A 26,485-nucleotide genomic window follows, 5' to 3' on the forward strand; every position below is an offset into this window, starting at 1 on the left:
GTCAAGGGGTCTGTAGACTTTTGTGAGGGTGTTAGGGGTCAAGCAGGAGTCTCCAGAATGAGGTTGAAGAGGTTTTGCCGTGCCTTCTTCAACCCGCCGTCTATATGGATGGACCATTCAGGTTGTCAGTGATGTGCACCCTGAGGAACTTGAAGCTTTTCACAGACTCTACTGCGGCCCCGTAGATGTGAATGGGGGCATGCTCTCTCTGCTGTCTCCTGAAATCCATGAACAGCTCCATTGTTTTGTGATGTTGAATGAGAGGTTATTTTCCTGGCACCACTCAGCCAGGGCCCTCACCTCCAGTGTCGTCGTTGTTGGTAATCATGCCTACAATGGTTGTGTCGTCAGGCAAACTTGATCATTGCCCATTTATTCAGAGTTCTTAGAATACAGTACAATGCAAAGATTCATTCTAATTTGCTGGATTAAGTAGGGCCGGGATGATACCAGTACCGCAGTACTTGTTAGTATCGTGGCAAGGAAACAAAACACGAAGCAGATTTAACTTCCTTAGGAAAACAGCCCGAATGTTTCAAACAAACATCATGTTGTCATCCAGAGTCACATTTATTTATTTCCCAAGCTATAGCACACAATATTCTACACACAGCAGGATTTTAAAGGAGCAAAATATTCATGGCCTGCTTTGAGTTTCCATTTTTGCCCTCAAAAAAAATATTGCGATTCTGGTATTGTCACAGCCCTACTAATCGGCAGTACATTGCCATTTCAATTAGCTGATTAGTTTGCTAAGCATTAGCAATCCATTGTTTACTCTAAGTATCAAAGTAATTACAGCATTGAGAAGGGCTCGCTCTTTAAAAGTAAAGACAATTAAAATCACTTTTAACATGAATGCAAACGCAGAAACTCAAACTGCCCTCTTCAGCTTACTTCACAGACCTTGGTTGAAAAGTGAATGTGAGGTAACGATAATGGGAGTAGTAACCCCTCCAGCACTAATGAACCAGTAAGTAATGCTGATTTATTACAAAAGTACACATTCTCTGCTGTTCATTACATCCTATACCAGTGACAACTAAATCAGTGTCTCTAGGTCTATGAATGCCTGTCTCCCCAGGTGTGCCACAGGCAGCTGATTGGACAGCTTTCCCCGCTTAAGGGCCAATTTGATTTTCTCTTCAAACACCAATGCAGAGATTTCTGGCTTTGGGAGTAGTTCAAGGAAACCTATTGTGCACACCTCTGACAGAGGTTTTTATTGCAAAAAGAATTGGCTCTGAGATCGTGACAGACTGCTCTGATGTCACAGGTGGATATGTAATTAAAAGAGACACCAAGCAGCTATGAGGCAGCACTGTGTTCTGAACTGTGACTGATACGGTAGGCCTACACAGGAAATTACAAGGCTTTTTGATCACTTGATACCAGTCCAAATGGAGGGAGCGGTGGTTTCTAGGCAAACTCATCTTAAAAAAAATTAAAAAAAAATAAAAAAGTCCTAAAATATTGGCACCCTTGATAAAGATGAGCTATATGCTCAATTTTTTTTAAATTAAGTTCTGTTAAACATATCTGAGAAATTGTATAGGTATAACAAGTTATTTAAAACATTTTTCTAAAAGATGGGTTAAAATCATTGTCTCCTCTGTTTTTAATACCTCACCTTCCGAGGATAATGGCACTGAGCCTTTTTCTAAAATGTTTTATGAGATTGGAGAAGACATGGGGGGTCTTGGACCATTTTTCCATACAGAATCTTTTCCACAGAGTTTCAATGGGGTTTAATTCAAGATGACCATTGCAAAATTTAGATTTTATGGTTAATTCATATTTTGATGTGTGGTTGGGATTGTTGTCTTGCTGGAAGATCCACTTGTGACAAAGTTTCAGCTTCCTGGCAGAGGCAACCAGGTTTTTGGCTAAAACATCCTGGTACTCTGTCAAGTTTATGATGATCCTTGATCCAAATCCTTGACAAGGTCCCCCAGGACCAGCGGAAGCAAAATAGCCCCATATCAAAGATACCTTTACAGTATGTATGGGGTTATTTTCTGCGTAGGCATCCTTATTTTGATACCAAACCCACCACTGGTGTGCATTGCCAAAGAGCTCTTTTCAGGTCATCTGACCATAGCACCGGGTTCTCAACCAAGTGCCAATACCATTTAGCAAACTGCAGGTGTTTAAATTTGTTGGATGAAATTAAAATACAGCTCTTTGAAAAGTCAGATTGCTAGCAAACAAGATGCTGAGAGTTTAAATTCCATGTGAAGTTGAGTCCCAAGTAATCAAAATACAGCAGCATACTGTCATTTTACAGCAATAAACACCATAAACTTAAAATACAGTAACTTGTATATTTACTGTATTTTCACTGCAATCAGGTTTTGGTAGTGTATCTTAAAATTACAGGAAATTCAGCAGTAAAAATACATTAACTTATTGTTGTATACTGCAACCAGTGGCCGGTACTGTACCGTTAAATTACATGTGGATCAGACAAGCATGTCAAATCCTTAAATTAAAAACCTGCATAAAAACGAATTCACCTTTTCGCTTATTTAATACAGTATTCTGGGTCACATGTAAAATACAGATGACTATATTCAAATTTATTTAAAAAAAGACTATATTCAAGTATAGTAGTTCAGCAGATACTGTCTGTTTTATAAAAACAATACCACATAGTCCATAAACAAATACCTATCTGGTATTGCTGATTGGATCCAGACATTGCAAGGATCTGGCCAGCACATTGACATGACTCTGTGGTAGTAGTAGTGCACATTCAGACTGATTTTGTGGTCTGAATCTATTTCACAATTCTTTCCTATGGCAAATTATTTGATATCTGCATCAACTTATTGGAAGCAGAAAACAATGACAGTGAATATAACTTTTTTAAATTTATAAAGCTGGATTGCAGCATGTTTCTATAAAATAAAATATAAAGTCTATACAAATGCAGTACAACCCTACCTGCCACTATTCATGCACACACTCTGGTGCCTTGTGAATAAACCAATACCGTAGAACCAGCGGACAGTCATACCTGACAGAAATCCAACAGATTGTTTTCTCACCAATGTGGGAGGTACATGCAGCCTTTTGTTTATGTTCACAATGATGGCTTCTAACATGTTCTCTGGTGGATGTTCTTTTGTCAGGGAGCAGCGAGAATCATAACACTGCTGTTCCTGGCCTTAACAAGCACACAATGCCCTGCTGTACAAGAACATTATGAGCTTGTAGGGAGGGAGACACTTCACTTACAGTTGAAATCAGAAGTTTACATACACCTTAGCCAAATACATTTAAACTCAGTTTCACAATTCCTGACATTTAATCCTAGTAAAAAATACCTGTTTTAGGTCAGTTAGGATCACCACTTTATTTTAAGAATGTGAAATGTCAGAATAATAGTGAGAATGATTTATTAAAGCTTTTATTTCTTTCATCACATTCCCAGTGGGTCAGAAGTTTACATACAATCAATTAGTATTTGGTAGCAAAGCCTTTAAATTGTTTAACTTGGGTCAAATGTTTCAGGTAGCCTTCCACAATAAGTTGGGTGAATTTTGACCCAGTTCTCCTGACAGAGCTGGTGTAACTGAGTCAGGTTTGTAGGCCTCCTTGTTCGCACACAATTTTTCAGCTCTGCCCACAAACTTTCTATAGGATGAGGTCAGGGCTTTGTGATGGCCACTCCAATACCTTGACTGTGGTCCTTAAGCCATTTTCTACAACTTTGGAAGTATGCTTGGGGGTCATTGTCCATTTGGAAGACCAAGCTTTACTCCTGACTTTTTTTCTGCCTCACGATGCCATAGATTTTGTGAAGTGCACCAGTCCCTCCTGCAGCAAAGCACCCCCACAACATGATGCTGCCACCCCTGTGCTTCACGGTTGGGATGGTGTTCTTTGGCTTGCGAGCAACCCCCTTTTTTCTCCAAACATAATGTTGGTCATAATGTCCAAGCAGTTCTATTTTTGTATCATCAGACCAGAGGATCATTTCTTAAAAAAGTACCATCTTTGTCCCCATGTGCAGTTGCAAACCATAGTCTGGCTTTTTTAATGGCGGTTTTGGAGCAGTGGCTTCTTCCTTGCTGAGCGGCCTTTCAGGATATGTCGATATAGGACTCGTTTTACTATGGATAGATAGATACTTTTGTACCGGTTTCCTCCAGCATCTTCACAAGGTCCTTTGCTGTTGTTCTGGGATTGATTTGCACTTTTCGTACCAGAGTATGTTCATCTCTAGGAGACAGAATGAGTCTCCTTCATTAGTGGTATGACAAAGAGTATGCAAAGAGGCACTGAGTTCGAAGGTAGGCCTTGAAATACATCCACCGGTACACCTCCAAATTGACTAAAAATGTAAATTAGTCAGAAGCTTCTAAAGCCATAACATTTTCTGGAACTTTCCAAGCCGTTTAAAAGCACAGTCAACTTAGTGTGTGTAAACTTCTGACCCACTGGAATTGTGTTACAGTGAATTAAGTGAAATAATCTGTCTGTAAACAATTGTTGGAAAAATTACCTGTGTCATGCACAAAGTAGAAACTTGCCAAAATTATAGTTTCTTAACAAGAAATTTGTGGAGTGGTTGAAAAACGTGTTTTAATGACTCCAACCTAAGTGTATGTAAACTTTCAACTTCAACTGTAAGTCTGAGACCAGTACACTTATAAGTTTGTTGGTAGCTCTATAGCAGGGGTGTCAAACTCAAATACCCAGTGGGACAAAATGTAAAACCTGAACAAAGTCACGGGCCAACATTGAACAAATTAACCTTTTAATATGGACCCAAACAAGTTTTGCTTTAACATTGAATATGGAACAAGCATCGCTTATTACCATACAATATATAATTTAATAGTGGAGACATGCAAAATCGAATTTCAAATGAAAAAAAACACAATGGCATTCATTTATTAAATAAATAAAATTTAAATAAAAATTGTATGCCTCTTTTCTATTTGCAGCCTTCTGATTTAAATACCAAAATCAACTTTTTCCACTGGCTAATAATTTTACAAATAAAATGATAATAAATCAATCAACCATTCAAGCCCATGCCTTGTAGCAAGAAAAAGTGCATAAAGAAAACGTTAATTATTGCACACTGGTCTAATCTGATGTGCCCAAGCCAGATACCTGGCATCTCTTCTTGGATGCTAGTTCATCAATGTCTGGGCTCAAGCTCTGAGCTGAAGAAATCCTCAGTATCGAGCGAAGATGTTCATCAGTCAGACGTCTCCTGTGAGTTGTTTTGGTCATCTTCATCGAGGAGAAAAGTTGCTCGCATAGATAAGTGCTGCCGAACATGGAGAGCATCTGAGCAGCTTGGGTGCGGAGCTGAGGCATTGTGTCAGGGATGAACCGTGGAAACTGTGCGGCGCCCACAGCATCATACTTTGACTTCAGCGTGTCGTTGCACTGGAGTTCAATCAGCTCCATTTGGATGTTGGTTGGTGCATTTCCCACATCAACTGCGAAGGGATTACTAAGCAGTTCAAACTTGCATTTCTGGGCATCGAAGTCGGCAAATCGCCGGCTAAACTCAGCGGCGAGAACACTGAGTTTTTCAGCAAACTGTGCGCATGGGAACTCGGCGGTAGAGATCTGCGCTTTTATGGATTGGCAGCAGGGAAAATGGCAAGGGTTTCCTTGCAGCATCTGATTCTCCCACAGGCACAGTTTAGTTTTGAAGGCCCTCACTGCAGCATACATGTCTGTGATGATGCGCCCCCGCCCCTGAAGCTGCAGGTTCAGCGCATCGAGATGGCTCGAGATGTCACAGAGAAAGGCCAGCTCACACAGGAACTTTTGCTCCCGGAGCTCTGCTGTATCCTTCCCTTTGGTTTCCAGGAATTGACATATTTCCTCACGCAGCTCGAAACATCTGTTCAGTACTTTTCCTCTGCTTAGCCATCTCACCTCTGTGTGATACGGCACGTCTGCGTATTCCGAACCACACTCCTCCAGAAAAGATTTAAACTGGCGGTGATTTAGACCTTTGGCTCTTATAAAGTTAACTACCTGTGTTACTGTGGTCATAACATGTTCCATCTTTAGGGCTTTGGCACACAGTGCTTCCTGATGTATGATGCAGTGGTAAACAGTTAGCTCACCTGCACAGTTCTCTTCCCGCATCTTCTCCCGAACCATGCCCACCAGTCCACTCTTTTTACCGCACATCGCTGGCGCACCATCTGTCGTTAATCCAACGAGTTTATCCCACGGCAGCTTTATTTCAGTTACACATTTGGAAACCTCCTCAAAGATTTCCTTTCCTGTGGTTGTGCCATGCATTGATTTGAATCCTAATAGCTCCTCCGTAACACACAGATTTGAGTCCACTCCACGGATGAAGACTGACAGCTGAGCAGTATCAGATGCGTCACAGCTCTCATCCACAGCGAGGGAGAACGCAACAAAATCTTTTCCCTTTTCCATCAGCTGGTCAAACAGATTGGTGGCAAGATCACATGTGCGATCAGCTACTGTGTTCCTGCTCAGGCTCACGTTTGAAAATGATTGTTTTTTTCTCTGGGCATACGAGGTCACAAACCTTCATCATGCACTTTTTCATGAACTCTCACTCATTAAAGGGCCGGGCTGATTTTGCGATCTCTGCTGCCACTATATAACTAGCCTTTACAGCAGCCTCGCTTTGTGATGTGGCTTTTTTAAACATATTCTGTTGTGAAACCAAACTTCTTTTCATCTCCTCTACTTTCTGTCTCCTTTGAGTCATGTCCAGTTCCTTGTATTTGTCATGGTGTTTCGTTTCATAGTGTCGTCTAATGTTGTACTCCTTACTTACAGCCACGTTGACTCCACAAACAAGTTTGTCTTTTACATATGTAAACAGATATTCTGCCTCCCACTTGTCCAGAAAGCTCCTGTTTTCTGCCTTTCTTTTCGCCATTTTTGGGAAGGGTTAGCTCGCTGAGAGTTGTAGCGTCTATGTTGCTATGACTACTGTCACAGAGGAGAGAGCGTTTCTGGGTCCTGTCCTGATTGGCGTGCGAAAACAGCAGAGCATTATGGGATTCGTAGTATTAGTGGTGAATGCGCTGTATAATACCGGCGGGCCAGCTCTAGTAGTAATTTGGTATTGTCTCGCGGGCCAAATATAATTACCCCGCGGGCCAAATTTGGCACACGGGCCAGAGTTTGACACCCATGCTCTATAGGAATGCAAATGCATAAACAGTGAGATGTTAAAATTTCATGCGTGAAATATGCTTTAAAACTATTTTCCAAACACTCAAAAGCACAACAATGGGTGAATCCATCACTGAATACAGTCCCTTAGAGTAATTCCGTTAAACAAAGCACAACCGTTTGATTTGTTGAAAATATAATTTGTGTACAATAAATAAATAAAAATATTTCCAACCAACTTGCTTAACTTTGGCAACAAACTCCACTTTCTTTCAATCAAGAAATACACTTTATGTTCTACTGATTAGACTGTCATGAAATATTGGTTCTCATATCAATCTTGGTTCAGGAAGTCTTTACTCTGTCTTCTAGCAACTATCACAGACTTTGCTGCTCAAACTTGTCAGGTTGTTCCAAGCCAAAATCTCAAAAAAAGTATCAGTGATAGCAAAGCCTGTGATAGTGTTTGCTCGGTCTTCAATCAACCGAGATTGGTAACAAGAGATGTTGGCTTGGAACAACCTGCCAAAATACTGGTGACGCTACACTTGAAGGGTAGGCTACCTACTACATAACACGTTTGACCCACACATTCATAAGCGGTACATGCTTATGTTAACAGCGGCAAAACAGGCAATAATCCACTTGTGGTTGTTGACTTCTGTTAACATCTCATTATGAATGTGTTATGTAGGTAATCCTTTACCAAAATATTTGCCAAACCCCTGTGGTCGTCATGTTTCCCTCTGATCAACAGTATAAAAAGAAAGTCGCAAACTAAATATGCTCCCAACCAACGTTTCGGCACGCAGTGCCTTCTTCAGGGTTGACCCTGAAGCACCTCTAAACATCTTTAGGTATGCAAAGCTGTCATCAAGGCAAAGGGTGACGACTATGAAGTATCTCAAATCTAAAATGAATTTTGATTTGTTTAAAACTTTCTTGGTTACTACATGATACCATACATGTTATTTCATAGTTAATGTCTTCACTATTATTATACGATGGTAAAAATAAAACCCTGGAATGAAGTGGTGTACCAGTGAAAAGTTTGGACTGTGCCTTCAGAAAGTATTCAAACCCCTTGACTTTTTCCACATTTTGTTAGGTTACAGCTTTATTTTAAAATGTATATATATTTTTCCCCCTCATCATAATACCCCATAAATGACAAAGCAAAATCAGGTTTATAAGAATTTTATTATTACAATAAATGGCAGTGATTACAACCTTGAGTCTTCTTGGGTATAACGCTACAAGCTTGGCACACCTGTTTTTGGAGAGTCTCCCCTTATTCTCTGCAGATCCCCTCTATCCCTGTCAGGATGTCTGGGGAGTGTTGTTGCACAGCTATTTTCAGATTTTCCAGAGATGTTCAATCGGGTTCAAGTTCAGGCTCTGGCTGGGACACTCAAGGACATTCAGAGACTTGTCCCAAAGCAACTCCTGCGTTGTCCTGGATGTGTGCCTTGGGTCGTCGTCCTGTTGGAAGGTGAACCTTCATCCCGGTCTGAGGTCCTGAGCAGGTTTTCATCAAGGATCTCTCCATTTATCTTTCCCCTCGATCCGGACTAGTCTCCCAGTCCCTGCCGCTGAAAAACATCCCCACAGCATGATGCTGCCACCACCATGCTTCCCTGTAGGGATGGTGCCAGGTTTCCTCCAGATGTGATGCTTGGCATTCAGGTCAAAGACATCAAACTTGGTTTCATCAGAATTTGGTTTCTCATGGTCTGAGAGTCTTTAGGTGCTTTTTGGCAAACTCCAAGCGGCTGTCATGTGCCCTTTACTGAGGAGTGGCTTCCGTCTGGTCACTCTACCATAAAGGCCTGATTGGTGGAGTGCTGCAGAGATGAGAGAACCTTCCAGGAGGACAACCATCTCCAAGGAACTCTGGAGCTCTGTCAGAGTGACCACCGGTTTCTCGTCACCTCCCTAACAAAAAGGCCCTTCTCCGATTGCTCAGTTTGGCCAGGCGGGCAGCTCTAGAAAGAGTCTTGGTGGTTCCAAACTTCAGGTGCTTCTACACCTGCATTGCTTGCTGTTTGGGGTTTTAGGCTGGGTTTCTGTACAGCACTTTGAAATATCAGCTGATGTACGAAGGGCTATATAAATACATTTGATTTGATTTCTTACATTTAAGAATGATGGAGGCCACAGTGCTCTTAGGGACCTTTAATGCTGCAGACATTTTTTGGTACCCTTCTCCAGATCTGTGCCGACACAATCCTGTCTCAGAGCTCAACGGACAATTCCATTGACCTCATGGCTTTTTACTCTGGCATGCATTGTGGGACCTTAGACATTTGTGTGCCTTACCAAATCATGTCCAATCAATTGAATTTACCACAGGTAGACTACAATCAAGTAGTAGAAAGAGCTCAAGTATGATAAGTGGAAACAGGATGCACCTGAGCTTAATTTCAAGTCTCATAGCAAAGGGTCTACATACTTATGTAAATAAGGTATCCATTTAGGTTTACAAAATGTGCAAAAAAATCTAAAAACCTCTTAGCTTTTTTCATTATGGGTATTGTGTTGCTGAGAATTTCTCTTCAATTTAATTAATTTTAGAATAATGCTGTAACGTAACAAAATTTGGGAAAATGGGTCTGAATACTTTCCAAAGACAAAACCCTCCCCTAACTCGGACACTGGGCCAATTGTGCGCCACCACATGGGTCTCCCGGTCACGGCCGGCTGTGACACAGCCCGGGGTCTGTAGTGACGTCTCAAGCACTGTGATGCAGTACTTTAGACCGCTGTGCCACTCGGGAGGACCATCGAAACATGCTTGACTACAACAATTTCAAACCTTGCTTATGCTTGTATGCAATCACATTTGTCTCTTACAGTATGCGTGGGAATATTGGGAAGAGATTTCTTAATTAAAAATCACTTGGGAGTCGATTTCCTGTTGCTTCTACAGTCATGTCCAACAAATAATAACTTGTTTTTTTTGCTCAAAACTTTTAAATCACCCGCTGGCCAAATTCAGCCCGAGGACCGACAGTTGGGGAACCCTGTCATAATGTTACTAGCGTAACCCCGGATCTCTGATATTATGAATATAACAGTGGGATTCACAAAATCTCTAAGAACCAAATCACATGTTTGTCAGAGCCCGCCCCCTGGTCATTCTCGAGGATGCTGAACTTCCGCACAATGTGGCGAGTAGGGGAATGTGGTGCGGTATCTCACTCATAATATCAGAGAACCGGGGTTATGCAAGTAACCTTTATTTATTTCAATGATTTGTTTTGATATCTCACAGCGGGAATTGGCCAATTCCTGTATCACACATGCTCTCTGGAGCCCTGTAGTCTCAACGCATCAACCCTCAGAGGCCTCAACAGAGTACAGTATGTACCAAAGAATGCGCAGTGAAGTCTAGACGGTAGAATGTTAGCACAGTGTTAGACAGAGAAGCTAATCATTCAACAATGTGAACATAGCTAGCGTTTGCTTCGTGGGTTAGTAGCTAGTTAGCACAATGTTAGGGCTAACTTTCTTTGGCTATGTTCGTCTTGGGACGAACAAAAGTGTGGCTCCCGACTGATAAGTAGTGAAGCTAGGACGGTCGGTCTAGTCAACGTGGCATGCTAGTAAGTTGACCTAAACAAGAGAGTGAGCTAGTAATTCTACCCTTCCAGGTAGAAAAGATACTCAGTAGGATAGCTAGCCAGGTTAACTTAACCTTGCAGCTAAGCTTAAAAAGGCTTAGTAGATAGCTGTGTGAAGCTAGCAACCACAGGAGACAAAAGGGAAGAAACCGCTAATTAGCCAAAGCAAAAACGTTCCTTTTCGGTAAAGTCACCCAACAAGACGTAAGCTGAAAAACCTGCGCTCGGTGGCATAACCATGTGGAACACCTGTGAACAGTTGAACCAGAAAACAAATCAAGTCATGCTGAGGAGAGCTGAGAATGACAGGCGAGTGGCTCTTTAGTATGAGGGGAGAGGCTCACCTCATTAGCCACTCGACCGGTCTGCCTCTGCCAGACGTGTGTGATTGGTTCTTCGAGCATCTTCCAGATTCTGTGAATCGCACCGAGATGTCGAAACAAATAATTGAAACAGAACTTCTACGCTATAACTCTCCAGCAAACATGTCCACAATGTGGGGTAAATGCGGGCTAAAACATTGGCTCCAAATAGGCTGCCCACATAGAGTAAAGGCGCATTGGCCCATCGGCTCCACATTGGCCCCAAAGGTATTGGCCGAATGTTGACAGCCCATATCTGGTGAGGGAAGCCCTCACTTTGCCTGAAATAAGCCCATCTTTTCCCAGCAAACTTACTCACATTGGCACGATGTGGGCCCAATGCGGGTTAAAACATTGGCTGCCCACATTGGGCCGATGCACTCTTGCTCAGCGGCTCTACATTGGTGGCCCCAAGGGCAGCTCTCACGTCACCTGAAATAAGCCTACCCCTTTGGATCGGCTGCCTGTTACAATTGTATCAAAGACAAAGTTGTTGCCATCTAGTGATCTGCAGTTCTTGAACGATTTGTTTGTTTTGAACAACTGCTTTTACTGACTTGAGAGTCATGGTTAGTTTTTTCTGAGTGACTCATTAATTTTATTCTTTTGTTTGACCTGCTGGCAGCAATGAATACTACAGCAGAATTAATATGCGCTCCTCCGGTGACGTGCTCCAACCAACCAGTCAGTCATACACTGTATATGCGCTCAGGCAAATTGGATCATGCTGTAGGCAGCATAGAGAAGAGAGAAAAAACATGTTTAGAACTGATAATTGATCACATGGAGCAAGAATGAATGCAATACATTGATTATTGAATGTTATGGACACAGCTTTGCAGAACCAAAACATACACAGCCTCTAATCAACAAACTCGAATTCCAGAACAAATCATTTGGGGTGCTGCAGTTCACAAACGATATTGTGCTTCACCCTCAGGGCAAGTGGACACTTCTGATGACATCTGATGAGTTTACACTTGCAGGGCAAGGGAGGAGGAATTCATTTTAAAATGAACTGGCCTTATTTGGACATTAGTCACTAGACGATTGTGTTTTAAGCCACCGATAGTTTGTGGGTGCTTTACATCTGCTACAGTCAATGACTGCATGTCTACTTATTAACTATATAAATTATTAATATACACCTACTGTATGATAGCAAGCAGACATCACAAATTGATTTATGGGGCATTTCAGGCCCTGAAGTGAAAATAATTGTACACTCCAAACTCCATTAAAAACGAGGGCTTACATCGCAAACTTCCCTTGCTTGGCTAATCATTTGGACCAACGACAAATATGGCCGCAGGGATTCCCATAAGGGCATAAGGAGAGGATAAGTGGCTTAGGGTGTGTCTTATGAGTTTGATACGCAGCCCTTGTCCGTTTAAGGAACACCTGTTCTTTCCAAATGGTTTTGTACAGTGTGTATGTTTTACCTGAGAAACTGTCACATACACGTATCTAAAGTAGTTTTACAGACTATCATTGGGTGTACAAAATAAGTTGACATCACAACAGAACAGTTAAACAGTAACAGTTGCACAAAAATAACTTGAACTATAAAGTTATATCCACGCTCCTGCCCACAATGGGGTCGCATTTGTTGGGTCCTCTCACACGTCGTTTAATTATCCAGACATTACATTTATTAGCACTTATACTGTCAGATGCCCTTCCAAGCCACACACTGTAACATGTGAATTCCATCGGACTCAGGAGTGAGCCACCAGCAAAAACGTAAACACTGTAGCAAATACGTACCCATGCCTATCAAACCACCACCAGCCCCAAATCCACCATCTATGGGCTACAAGATCTGGCAACTGTCGATTCAATAGAACGTATCAAAAATCCTAATAGGCTACACTATTTAATCATTACCCTTTTGTCACAAACACCAGAAAGGGATAATTACCGGAATGCGCGAGTCTGTTCATCCGCCGTGTGTTATTTGCATCGAGTCTGCCTTGGTTATCTATTTGGCGACACAGGGATATTAAAGCATAGGCTACTCACCCAGAAGATAGTTGCATATACAATTACGGTAAACTTCAGAAAAACGTAGGAGAACCTCTCGCAATATCTAACATCATTGGACATGTTTGATCCTTAACGATGGACTTCCTGTTTCTCGTCTCCCACACTTTGAACTCTGTACCGCGTCGCCTCGTGCTGTCTGATCAGTTATTTGACTGAATAGATAGACGCCCCAATTAGGACACCGCGAGGAATGAATGGCGCACTTATGCCACTGTGGCTTCTGATTTTGGTAGGCTTGCTTACTTCATAAGTTACATTTTTAGCGTTTCCTGATTGTTCCTCTATTTCAGTAAGGCAATCAATTCAGTTTTATTTTGGTTTCACTGTTGGAAGAAATTCAATGCATAAATCAAATGCACATATACAGGCATAATGAGTTATAGCCTACGTATTTATTTGGACAGTGAAGCTAAAACTTTACATTTGTCTCCATACTCCAGCGTTTTGGATTGGGAAATTGTTTTATATGAGGCGACAGTACAGAATGTCAGCTTTTTTTTAATTTGAGTGTATTTTCATACATGTTTTACCATTTAGAAATGAAAGCATCCACATTAAAACAAGGTACATTCAAAAAGCAATCATAGGCTACACCATGAACAAATATATATATATTTCTGACATTACAGACCAAACATATTTACTGGTAATATTTTATAATTAATTTATATGGACATGTAGGGTACACTGTATACAACACCTGATTTTGATATAGGCCTATACCAATGTTATTCTTGCTTCCCTTGTTTTCTTGTTTACCCTATATTTTGAAGAATATACAATCATTGATGTGGTTATTTGTAAGATTGTCTATAGGGTACTCTCAAATGTGGTAGGGTAGGCCATGTCAAATGTAGCAACATTAGATTCTATTATGAATTTTGAAACCAAAACATAAAACTTCACGCACAAAGGTACTGCCTTTAAAAAAAATATTATGTCAGCAGAGTTACTTTTCAAAGATAAAAAAATAATTTCACAATGTGGCTAAACAATATATAAGGAATTTTTATTGATTTTAGCCCAGGTACTCTGAAAGATGTCTTTACTGAACCAATGGAACATTTCAACAATTCTAACCTTATGTTTTGCCTGTCTGCAGATTCATTACAAATCTATTTGGATTAATTTGGCTTGCTGGTATTTGTCTCAGGTGGGGAGAGTACCTGGATTGTACCCAGACAGTGGATTTAATATTGTTGATTTTAGACAGTAAGTTGAAAGAAGCTTTCATTCAACCTTTTCTTGCCACATACTGTATGATGTTGTTTTCTTGTGGTAGGCCACTTGAAATAGAATGGCACATATCTGGTATGTTGAGCCTGAATCATTGGGGAGTGGTTGTCAGTGTGATGGACTCTGAACCTTTCTACATCTCTCTTTCTCTTTCTCTTTCTCTTTCTCTCTTTCTCTCTCTCTCTCTCTCTCTCTCTCTCTCTCTCTCTCTCTCTCTCTCTCTCTCTCTCTCTCTCTCTCATTTATATATATATATATATATATATATATATATATATATAATCATTCCCCTAAAGCTGCACCACATCCTTTTTGTATTCAATTCGATATCTTAATGAGTAAAAAAAATACAGCTGTATTGTAGACATTGCTCTGCATGCAGATATCATGTTCAGCTTTTGAAAACAACTGGGCCATAGTACTAATTCTCAGACTTTTATATTCCAATATCAATCAATGCTACACTAATGCAATAAATCACTAAGTGTCCAATTTGCAATGGACAAGTTGGTATATCAATAGTGCAATATTAGCCCATGGGCGTGTTGATATTTGGTCACATGGCATCATTGTGGTTAAACCTCTCGACCCCTATCAGCTATATGGAGCCATTTTCCTGATAGAGCCCATTGTAGACTGATGCAATTTCTCCATCCTCTATATAAAACACTTAAGCAATAAGGCCCATGGGAGTGTGGTATATGACCAATATAAATTATAAACTGGGTCATTCGAGACCTGAATACTGATTGGCTGACAGCCGTGGTATACTGTATCAGACCATACACCACAGGTATGACAAAACATGTATTTTTACTTCTCCAATTACATTGGTAGCCACTTTATGATAGCAACAAGGCACCGCTGGTGGTTTGTGGTATATTGCCAATTTACCACAGCTAAGGGCAGTTCTTATGCATGATGCAACTCCCTTGGCCGTCGTATATTGGACATATACCACACCCCCTCGGGCCTTATTGATTAACTAACTCACTAACTCATATCCAGGGTTGTCACAGGAAGGATAAGATCATCAAGGATGTCAGCCACCTGAGCCACGGCCTGTTCACCCACCTAGAAGGTGGAGACAGTACAGGTGCATCAAAGATGGGACCATAAGACTGAGAAACAACTTCTATCTCCAGCCCATCAGACTGTTAAACAATCATCAGTACCCTTCCCTGGTCAATTTAATAATGTTTACATACTGTTTCACCCACTTTATATGTATATACTGTATTCTAGTCATGGCTCATCCTATATAAATACAGAATTTCTTTGAAACAAATGGTGTATTTAAAATTTTTATTTTTTATTTCTAGGTAATGCAGCACTGTTGGAGATAGTAACACAAGCATTTCACTGCATCTGTGATAACATATGCAAATCTATGTAGAGACCAATACATTTTGATTTGTACATTTCATCTGTTAGAGTTACTAGTTGCCTATCCAAAATTGTAATCAGTAAGGAAACTTTGGATTACCCAAACTCAGTAAGGTAACCTGATTAATTTCACTTACTTTTGGATGACTATCCCCTTAAGAAGCATTATTATTTTTTATTTTTTAAACTTTATTTAACGAGGCAAGTCAGATAAGAACAAATTCTTATTTACAATGAAGGCCTACCCCGGCCAAACGACGCTGGGCCAATTGCGCTATGGGACTCTCAATCACGGCCGGTTGTGATACATCCTGGAATTGAACCGCGGTCTGTAGTGACATCTCTAGCAGTGAGATGCAGTACCCTGTTGACACACCCGCTGACACACTCGGGAGCCCAGAAGAAGACAGAAAGGAGTGTGGTCAGACTCACTCTGGTGGAACAAACTTAAACTTGTGCCTTTTTTTAATGGTGAATTGAATATCATTGAGAAAATAGAAAGGTGTCATTGATGTATTTTTTTCAGCAAACATCATTTCTGAATTTATAAGTAATCCAAGAATGAATCATCTAGTTTTTCTAAACTATTAGTAATCTGTTTACAATGTTTGTTTTTTTCTGGCAATGTAGTAGATTAGTTACCGTTTTTTGTAATCATATTACATGTAACTGATAACATGTAATCAGTTACTCCACAAACCTGCTCCTATGTGTGTGCCTGCTTTGCTTCATTGTGTTCTGCAGGTTTCTGGAAGTCTGCTGCATGCGGCCATATTTGCTATTTGTTTTTGACATCACTTCTAAAATCAGATGTTATTGTTGAAAGTGCGCACCTGTACTTTCGCAGATGTTATATCATACTGAAATCTCAAACCCTACACTTTAGTAGGCTCTTGCGCACATTTCAAAACCGTAGCACTCCAACCACTGCTAGCAGCTCAGTTTTACGCACGCGCCACTGGCAAGGCTCCAGAGGTTGGATGGAGCCCGCTTCAGCCGGGGCTACCTTTACTCAGAAGATAGCTGGAGAGGGTCCTCTGATTTAACAAAATATTAATGGTTCTGAAATGGGTAGTTTTTGTTCAAGGAGAGGACAAAGTGCTCGAGGATGACATCTGAACTAATTATTAATTGTCCAATGCTGTTTCCAAAATTATTTTGTGCAACTTGAGGTAGAGATGGATACAACTTCGAAACCGCTCAACCTCTCAACAACCATATATTTTCAGGATTATGGAAACGAGACCATCATCAATCGTTTTGAACAGCCGGATTGGCAAGTGGCACTGTGGGCAATTGCTTATTCACTGATAGTGATTGTGTCTGTCACAGGAAATGTCACTGTAATTTGGATAATTTTGGCGCACAAAAGAATGAGGACAGTGACTAACTATTTTATAGTAAATCTTGCATTCTCAGACGTTTCGATGGCTACTTTTAACACTGTCTTCAATTTTGTTTATGCTATACACAACGACTGGTACTTCGGGTTGGGATACTGTAGGTTTCAGAACTTCTATCCCATCACAGCCATGTTTTCAAGCATTTACTCTATGGCAGCTATTGCGGTTGACAGGTAAGAACATACAACTAGCCTTCTTCCTATTATGTGATATAGCCTGCATACTCTAGTCTGTAGAGAACACACAATTGTTGAGGGTCATCAAAAGTAAAAATGTTCACTCAAACCATGGGGGATTTCTTTAACGTTCCAAATACATAATCATATCAACCTCTACAATGGCTGCATCAGTCAGATACATGTGTAATGACGCTACTTGTCATTGAAGTAGACAATAATCCAATAATTATCACATGCGCTAATTTATATTCACATTTATTTTAAAATATAGTCTACTGGGCACTGTACATCCTAATGGTGCAATACATTGTAATTATTATATTATTGAATTCGCTTACAACATGTTTTTGTGTGGGTGTGTGACAGACATGCACTGTGAAGTCTGCACTGTCAGTTTCTGTGCGGGTAAAAGAGCGCGCTAGTTTTCCTAAATCCACCTATTCCGTTGATATAAGGACAATTCGTATATTATTATGTATATCCCTATGGAGCTATAGAATAGAGTCCGTAGCCTACTGTTTATCTGTAAAGCTGAAGCGTTACGGGTTCCGCGATAGTAATGTAAAGGTAATTTACGATTGAGCCAACATATGCAGCGTTTACGGTGAATGCAGTCTCCGCTAAAGCGGGAACATTGCCTTTTCAATTTCAATCACGCTGTAAAGCTGAACTTCTGCGATGCGGATTTAATAGAGCCCTAGTTACATTCCCATTTAATCTCTGAACCTTTTCTACATCTCTCTCTCTCTCAGCGTGTATGTTTCGATGATATGAATGCTATTCAATGAGATATTCCATTTTAACAACTGGATAACTCTGCCTGCTGCACCACATCCTTTTTGTATTCAATTCGATATATCTTAATGAGTAAAAAAAAATCCACTGTATTGTAGACATTGCTGTTTTCAAAGCTCTGATGAACAAAAGCTACTCATATATTACAGAATGATTATCGGCAAAGTGCACTACTATTTACGTATCATGACCGTGAGATTGTGATGAGTGAGCATCACAATGGTTTTCAGAACATTTCAGTCTTCAGCATTCTAAGCAGCCTATGACATGTACTGTTATACATCTCTGTCTGTATCTGATTTTTGCTTGTTTCTCTTGCACAGATACATGGCCATAATTTACCCTTTGAAACCAAGGCTGTCCTCCACATCCACCAAGATTGTGATTGGTCTCATCTGGGCGGTGGCATTCTCCCTGGCTTTCCCCCAATGCTACTACTCTGTCACCCAGCATTATCCACCACGGACCATCTGCATGGTCAACTGGCCTGATGACTATGGTGGGAAACACCATCTCACGTGAGACACCCACAGTACCTTTTCCAGTAGTGTGTCTGTCTAGATGTAGTTGCTATAATGACAACATCGATCAAAGTGTCTTCTTTTTTTCATGGTTAGAAATGAATGTTATGTCATGTTCGAAGCCCAAGCGCACATTATCACATAATTCTGTCTGGAATACTTGAGCCTGAACAATGTCCTACTGTCTCACAGATACCAGATAGCTATGATCATACTGATCTACCTGCTCCCCCTGCTGGTGATGTTGATCACCTACAGCCTTATTGGTCAGACACTGTGGGGCGGTGAGATACCAGGGGAGGCCTCAGATCACTACCAGAATCAGATCCAGGCCAAACGCAAGGTCAGCTATGTCATATTAATGCAAAGCTTTGACTGAACAGTTTATAAGAACCTGCTTTTTTTGATGTGTATCTCTATTTACTGAAAGCATTTTGTCCAGTGTTCCACCAGTATGGCCATTGCAAATACATACCAAAAACAAATGCTTCATATGCTTGAGCTGCACTAAAGCAAGTGCTTAGACCCAGGTCTTGTGCATATAGTTGCCATGGCATCAGAGATGCTCGGCTGTCTCAGTGAGTTGTGATGTTTTGTGCTCCATGTAGGTGGTGAAGATGATGATAGTGGTGGTGATGACCTTCGCCCTGTGCTGGCTGCCCTACCACATCTACTTCATCCTGGGCAGCTTCAACAAGGAAATCTACATGCAGACGTACATCCAGCAGGTATACCTGGCCATCTTCTGGCTGGCCATGAGCTCCACCATATACAACCCCATCATCTACTGCTGCCTCAACCAAAGGTAAACCCAGAGGGACATCACTAAACTCATATTGTGGCAGTTGCATGATATTATTGATTCAACAACCTACAACCCACCTTTTTAGGTTGAACTTTATTAATGAAGCAATAAAGCAATAGTTAATTTCGGAATGTTTATTAATGTAAGCTGGCTAACTTGGTGATCTTGCTGATATTCCCTTTGGCATCTCTTTTTCTAGATTCCGCTCGGGGTTCCGTCACGCTTTCAGCTGGTTACCCTTCATAAAGGTGTCGGAGGAAGACAAGATGGAATTGCAGCACACACAGACCTTCAGGATGACACGCAGCTATCGCACTGAGAACACCAAGGGCACTGTGGTCCGCCATAACTCCACCCAACATGATGACCACACCACAGTCAAGCTCATGAAAAGCTAAGGACACGAGAACATGCTCAAGCTGTTGCTAGCAGAAGTCAAGTGAAACAAATCATGTTATGATTGTGTACAGTCACTCAGTCACGCCAAATACCTCACAGATGACTGTTAATCCAGGAGGAGAATGGGTTCCAGGAGAATGGGAAGGAGAACTCCCATGGCATTAGCACCAGGCCTTATATGTTGCTGTGTTTAGGTAGTGATATTATTTGTGTTGTTTTAGCATAATATTGGTATATGTTGTGTGTTTGTAGACCAGATTGTGAAACATGCAAGTGAACCCACTTGTAAATATTTGCTGAAATATAAAGTAACTGATAAGAGACTGATACATTAACACACTTTATTAATAGTACACAAATTCTATGTGATATTTAAACTACACAGATTATTTTTCAGCTCACCTCTGAAATATGTTACCACTGTAGTCCTAGTTCTCCAGTAGAATATATTGCAATCTTTTCTACAGTAATAGAACTGTTACCAAAATCCATACACAACGGAACTTGACTTGTAAGAGGCAACCTTTTAATAGTTTTGTGGCAAGGGGATTAAAATAGTTAAAAAGAGTTGAAAGAGTTAAAGTACCATTCAAAAGTTGACACACCTACTCATTCAAGGGGTTTCCTTTATTTTTACTATTTTCTACATTGTATAATAATAGTGAAGACATCAAAACTATGAAATAACACACATGGAATCATGTAGTAATCAAAAAAGTGGTAAAATATATATTTTATATTTGAGATTCTTCAAAGTAGTCACCCTTTGCCTTGATGACAGCTTTGAACACTTGGAATTCTCTCAACCCTAGAATGAGTAGGTGTGTTCAAACCTTTGATTAGTACTGTATATGGGATAGCTGTAGTGTCCCATAGTGCACATGTTGGCAGCTATGGTGTAAAATGTTGAAAATAATCTTTAACAAGTGTTTGCCAGTGCAAGATGGTCCAATTAAAATAGTACTGGAGTACAGTAGCCGTATACATTATTCAATGGTTCTCTGAAATCAGAAAAAAGACTATCAACACATTGTTTAGAACACGAAAACAGTCAAAAACAAATCATGTGAATTTAAAAAGGATAATGTCATATGCGGTAACTGTTGCCTTTGTTAAATATCACAGTGCATATTTAAGTTTTGTATTTGTGCCCTAGACTACTCTTTTTCATGTTGTGACTTGTGATGTGCTCAAAAAACGTAATTGTCAAAGTTATATCTCACTACATTTTTTGCTACCTATGGTGTCACATGATGTAGGTCATGCTTATTGTTGTATTTTGTAAAGTTGATATTGATATAGTGTAGCATAGAAAAGTCACTCCACTGAGGAATTGATACATTTAAAGTATTGTAAAATGTTACGCTGTGCATTATTGTAATATGCTGGTGCTGGCTACTTTGGAAATTCATTACGGCTATTTTGATAACAGTGTAGACAACTCAGGTCGGATGACTTTCCATCTCAAGATAATTGCATAATGCCAGTGTATTTCATAAATTACTTTATGAGGGCAATAACTGTTAAAGTTATTTCTTCATAAAACATTGCGTTCATGTGCAGAATGTTATTTTAACATTACCATAACTGAAATGAAAAACATATGTAGCTTTGCATGACTGTGCAGACATACAGTATTGTAGGTGAAATGATTTCACAATATAACATACAATCTTGTTGCTAACATAGCGTCTTTGTCCAGGGGCTTAACTGTTTAATTTATACTATATTATTAATGTACTGTACTATCACTGGAACATTTCATGAACAAAACCTCAGAATGGAAGTGGACCTTTATTGAAAAGCTATTTACAATAGGTCTTTATCTGATGACTAACAACTTTATATTTGGTTGCACATCAAAATAAATGCAATTGAATCCCAATGCATCCTTTTTACCAGTTTTGTGCATCTCTGATTGTACAAAATAATTGTATTCTAGATTTCTAACACTAAATAAGATAAGCATTTATTATATAATCTTATAGCAATGTTTTTTCTTACAGTAAGGTTGAACATTCAACTGCCGTATACAAACATATGCTCACACACATCTTGCTCCATTCATTCTGTTATAAATATATTATTTTGTACATTGTGCACTGCTGGAATTCAAGTCATTATCTTATTCACAAAAGCCAGTTATATTGATACAGTTGCTTTAGATATCTGATTTTCAGCAGGCTCTGATTGAATCTGGCCCTTAACATGACTCAGCCTGAGGTTTCACAAAGACTGCCAAAGCAATGCATTGAGGAAGCATCCTACAGCGTGGCTGCATTTACTTTTGAATGAGCTTGTGAGCAGCCTACCCTTGAACAATGAAAATATACTCAAAGGTCAAGGAACAATGGTTCATTCATAACAACCCTAGAAATTCTATCAAGCAAATACAAAAAGGGTGACATTTGATATCTTTGAAACACTTAAAGAAGAATGCCAAGTTAAAAATAAAAACCAGATTTCACAAGATAACTTCTTAACCTTGCAATGATTCTCCCTTACAACTCATTATGTCAAAACATCCACCCAATAAAAAAATCAAATAAATAACATTTACATTTATATACCTGAGCAAGGTATACAGGTACAACATTCAAAGCAGAAATATTTCCTATTATACATATACCCAAATGCCCAAAGCAGTGTTATAACATCACAAATAAGATGAAATCAAACAAAGAGCCCAGTTCCTTGCATACGGAATAGCAGATCAACACAAAGACCAAACGGCTGGTAATAGCAGGTGAGGAAGTGAAATTGTTTAAAGCATGTAAATGTTCTGTCATTGGTGCCCTTGAGATCTGCCCACCACAGATTAACAATAGTTGGTTTCTGAAGCAGTGGTTAAGTGGAAAATACTGTAAGTGTTATTGCTAGAGTGGTATGCTACTATAAGGAGAGAAAGAAGAGGAGGAGGAGTGGAGAGGGGGTTAAGCCAAACACACTCAGCTCTTCTGCTCACGCATGCGACAGCCCACAGCAGTGATGAGGGCTGCACCCTTGCCACTCCCGTCCTCAGAGAGAAGGAAGTTGACGTTGCACTTAGGGGCCAACTGTTTCACTGTCTGGTGCATGATCCCTGAGAAGCTGTGAAGGGATAGAAAAAGACATGGATAGTTTCACTTACACACTTGACTTTGTTCATACTATTGTTACACTGAACATGTAAATCAATGAAGCCATTCAGATGTAGTACTTGATCAAAGATAATAGAAAGAAGATATTTTACAACTGCAATAAACTACACAACCATTCCTGGCACATACTCAACATTCATCATAACGTCATTGTCAACTTGAAACACACAGTTAATGACTGTGATACATGTCATTTCAACCAATTGCAATCACATCATTACTACTCACTGTGGATGTAGCTTGTAGAGTGTTCCGTCCACCCCAACGGTGATGTCCATTTGGTTCAGCCCACGGTTCTCTCGGATTTTGTCGACAACGGCAGCCATTCCGGCTCCACAGAGCTGAGCCGCCCGGCGGGACACTGTACCACACACCTCCTTGACGATGATACTGTCATCACATGTGCTGTCCAGACCCAGCTGCTGCAGGATAGACCTCACCTGCAGTAGCGCCAACCGGTCACTGAGGGAAAGAGGACATTTTGTTGAGACCATTGCACAACAAAAGGAAGTTATGATGACTCAGTCAGTTACCATTTCAATCGCAGATTCAAAATGTCTACCAACCTTTCAATCTGGGAGAGGAACTTAGTTTCGAAAATGCCTCTGGTCTTCAGAGTCTCTGATATCTGCCCTCTGAAGAGAAAGCCACGCTTCGTCAAGTCGATCAGGATATTTCGCACAATCTCTCCGAGATACATACCGCTGCACATCTTCTCATACCTGAGATGAAAAAGAACCACGATCATTTAGGTATATCTAGATCTCTAATAACGACACTATTCCATATCAAATATCAATAAAAGTTAGCCGAAGTGAAGTAATTTCGATTGGGCGGGAGAGCAGCCCAATCACCTCTGTTTTCCAAGGTTGAGTGAAAAGTCATCCACAGCTCTGTCATATTCTGTCCTGATATCATCCAGGCACCCATTATCCCCGAAGGCGCCCCACTCCATGTTGACACACATCCTCCCCACATCCCCCTCCACCACCTCAATGTTCCTCATCTCCTCCATGTAACAGGCGTTGCTGCCAGTTCCTGAAACCAGAAACCATACCATATTCAACAATCATACCTCTGACAGGTATCAAACAATAATAATAATAATATTATGTAGTTGTCTAGATCAGTTCTTTTCAAAGTGGGGTCCACGGAGGTACTGCAGGCCAAATCTCAAAATCTCAAAAATAAAATATCTATTTTGTTTTTACATTCATATTTTTACAGGAATACTACATGAACAACAGATTGTTGTTTCACCGTCATTGTAAAGCCCTAGTTATTTTGTTGCTCTGACAAAGTCATTTCTGAAGATGATTTATTTAATGTGATTAGTAATTAATTTACGTCTATCCCTCATTTTAATGTCAACCCTATTATGTGAACTGAACTCTCGTTTAAATATGGTGAAACTATTCCTTTAAAAAAAATTGGGAAAGATTTTATGGTTTTGTGGAAAAAACCTGAGCGGGTCTAGCATAATAAGTCAACCCTGCTACTCCAAAAAATGATGAAGAACTATAGGCTACAAGAGTTCCCTGCGGAGGCCCATCGGAGGCTTGACCACTTTGGCCAATCAGAACGTAAAAAAAAAAAATCAAATTCACCATTTGTCATGATGTTTATAACATTTTACTGACCTCCTCTTGTGAAGTGGAACCCAGAACAACGTGATTGACCACTTGGTGTTGCGGAGAACACCCAAACCAGAGTGGCCACCGCAAAGCCCAGGAAGCTTGATCATCTCTGGAGTTGCTGTAACCCTGCTTGGGATATTTAACCTATATTTTGAGTATTGGTTGAGATGGAGGGCCCGTTCTCGTTTGGTATGTCAGGGTGTGCAATTGGAAATGTAAATTGGGTCAAGTTGGAGGTAATAATGAATTAGGTGTAGTTTATTAAGATGCATGAATACACCACATCAAAAGCTACACAGATGACCAACCTGCGATCAGGCCGACTTCACAGGTAGGCTCTTCATATGCACATGTCATCATGGTTCCCACTGTGTCATTAACTACTGCCACCACGTCCAAGTCAAACTCCTGGAGAAACGACCAATAGAAACACATGTACAGGATGTCTCTGGGAAGCAATGCTTACGGAAATGAGAACTTAATTTTTTATAGCAATACCCCTTAAAATTGTTGTATCACAACCTTCTATATCATGGCAAAAACTAACAAAAAGAGCAACCTAAAGTTACTTTTGGTTGTCAATAGATGCCCATTAGATATCAGCTTTTATATTTTGTGTAATCCTGTAGAACAGGCACTAATACCAAATTTGTCCTGCTCTGGACCCATGGTCAGGAAAAACTTTGGGCCCTGGTTATAGTGTCCACTTACCTCTCTCCTTTTAATCCCCTCTCTGAGAAGCCCGACAACATCCTCCCCTTCACAGTCAGTGGCTTTGAAGCCTTTGGTCCAGGTTACCAGGATGCCCTGAACAAAGACAGAAAGATGTTCTTGTCACGTTCTGACCTTTATTTCCTTTGTTTTGTCATTATTTAGTATGGTCAGGGCGTGAGTTGGGGTGGGCAGTCTATGTTTGTTTTTCTATGATTTGGGTATTTCTATGTTTCGGCCTAGTATGGTTCTCAATCAGAGGCAGGTGTCATTAGTTGTCTCTGATTGAGAATCATACTTAGGTAGCCTGGGTTTTACTGTGTGTTTGTGGGTGATTGTTCCTGTCTCTGTGTTTGCACCAGATAGGACTGTTTTGGGTTTTCAAGTTTCTTGTTTTTGTTAGTTTGTTCATGTGAAGTGCTTTATTAAACATGAATCAAAATAACCACGCTGCGCTTTGGTCCGCCTCTCCTTCAAGTCAAGAAAACCGTTACAGTTCTATTAGTGACGCACACACTTACGTACACACACATATAATGGAATGGATGCCGACAGAATTATGGGTAATGTAGTCATCCAACAGTTTCTAAATTGGCCTACAACTGCATACATCGTAATTATGCATTGTGACACTATGGTATATCATGAATAATAACTCTCCAAAACACACACATAAAAAAAATGTAACAGGATGACAAGCTTCTTGTAAGCCTAAAAGGAAGCGCAGAATTGAAGATGGAGATCCCGGCTCAGTTTTGTGGCAGTATTTTAATATAGATATATAGACTATATAATATAGATATAGTGAGCAATATGTCTGAGATGAAAAAGTTGATAGATGGCTGATTACTGTAAAAGAAGGAGTCAGCTCACCACATCCAAGCTGGTCTGTCTGCAGGGGAAGGAGAAGGTGAAACCCAGAGGCAGGCGAGTGTTCTTCATACCCATGTAGTCCAGGAAGTCAGATATGCACTGGACAATGTGGTCAAACAGCTGTGGGAAATGGAGGGTATTTTTTAACAAGCACAAGCAAATTTGCTTAAGTTACACAGGTCGCAAAGGTTGGCTGTAAGAATATGCTTAAAGTATGTCCTGTTAT

At 40.3% G+C, this 26,485-nt stretch overlaps 3 protein-coding genes and 1 long non-coding RNA gene across 5 annotated transcripts in view; 2 read left to right on the forward strand and 2 right to left on the reverse strand.

Moving 5' to 3' along the window:
• tspan15 (tetraspanin 15) overlaps nt 1-13,368 on the reverse strand; it is a 49,307-nt gene extending 35,939 nt beyond the window's left edge. The window contains exon 1 of the mRNA XM_035793293.2: nt 13,151-13,368. Within this exon, the coding sequence (XP_035649186.1) occupies nt 13,151-13,234 (84 nt within the window). The 5' untranslated portion in view covers nt 13,235-13,368. The remainder of the gene's footprint in view (nt 1-13,150) is intronic.
• LOC127910363 (uncharacterized) lies at nt 13,284-15,651 on the forward strand. Its single transcript, XR_008074548.1, has 3 exons — nt 13,284-13,403; nt 14,277-14,386; nt 15,419-15,651. It is a non-coding gene; the product is annotated as an uncharacterized LOC127910363 (long non-coding RNA).
• An 833-nt stretch (nt 15,652-16,484) lies between these two features.
• tacr2 (tachykinin receptor 2) lies at nt 16,485-20,074 on the forward strand. The gene is made up of 5 exons (XM_035793266.2): nt 16,485-17,372; nt 18,497-18,691; nt 18,887-19,037; nt 19,303-19,499; nt 19,699-20,074. Exons 1-5 carry the CDS (start codon nt 16,975-16,977, stop codon nt 19,895-19,897), a joined length of 1,140 nt encoding a protein of 379 aa, XP_035649159.1. The 5' UTR covers nt 16,485-16,974; the 3' UTR covers nt 19,898-20,074.
• Nucleotides 20,075-20,222: 148 nt separating this feature from the next.
• The window catches only part of hk1 (hexokinase 1), a 54,070-nt gene continuing 47,807 nt past the window's right edge, over nt 20,223-26,485 (reverse strand). The window contains exons 12-18 of one of the 2 annotated variants that reach the window (XM_035793193.2): nt 26,260-26,379; nt 25,387-25,482; nt 24,984-25,083; nt 23,893-24,076; nt 23,605-23,760; nt 23,267-23,500; nt 20,223-22,988 (exon numbers count right to left, since the gene is read on the reverse strand). In XM_035793193.2, coding sequence (XP_035649086.1) covers nt 22,847-22,988; nt 23,267-23,500; nt 23,605-23,760; nt 23,893-24,076; nt 24,984-25,083; nt 25,387-25,482; nt 26,260-26,379 — 1,032 coding nt within the window. In that variant the 3' untranslated portion in view covers nt 20,223-22,846. Of the gene's footprint in view, nt 22,989-23,266; nt 23,501-23,604; nt 23,761-23,892; nt 24,077-24,678; nt 24,953-24,983; nt 25,084-25,386; nt 25,483-26,259; nt 26,380-26,485 lie in introns of those variants that run through there. The other variant, XM_035793203.2, reaches the window with a different exon arrangement.

This window comes from Oncorhynchus keta, chromosome 2 (genome assembly GCF_023373465.1).
Source record: "Oncorhynchus keta strain PuntledgeMale-10-30-2019 chromosome 2, Oket_V2, whole genome shotgun sequence".
NCBI lineage: Eukaryota > Metazoa > Chordata > Actinopteri > Salmoniformes > Salmonidae > Oncorhynchus > Oncorhynchus keta.

Bases quoted from the DNA above. Each gene is read 5' to 3' on its own strand.
- tacr2 (XM_035793266.2), top strand. From the start codon at position 16,975: ATGGATACAACTTCGAAACCGCTCAACCTCTCAACAACCATATATTTT. The intron at 17,373-18,496 runs GTAAGAACATAC...TCTCTTGCACAG, and splicing joins GCAGCTATTGCGGTTGACAG to ATACATGGCCATAATTTACC. The intron at 19,038-19,302 runs GTCAGCTATGTC...TGCTCCATGTAG, and splicing joins AGATCCAGGCCAAACGCAAG to GTGGTGAAGATGATGATAGT.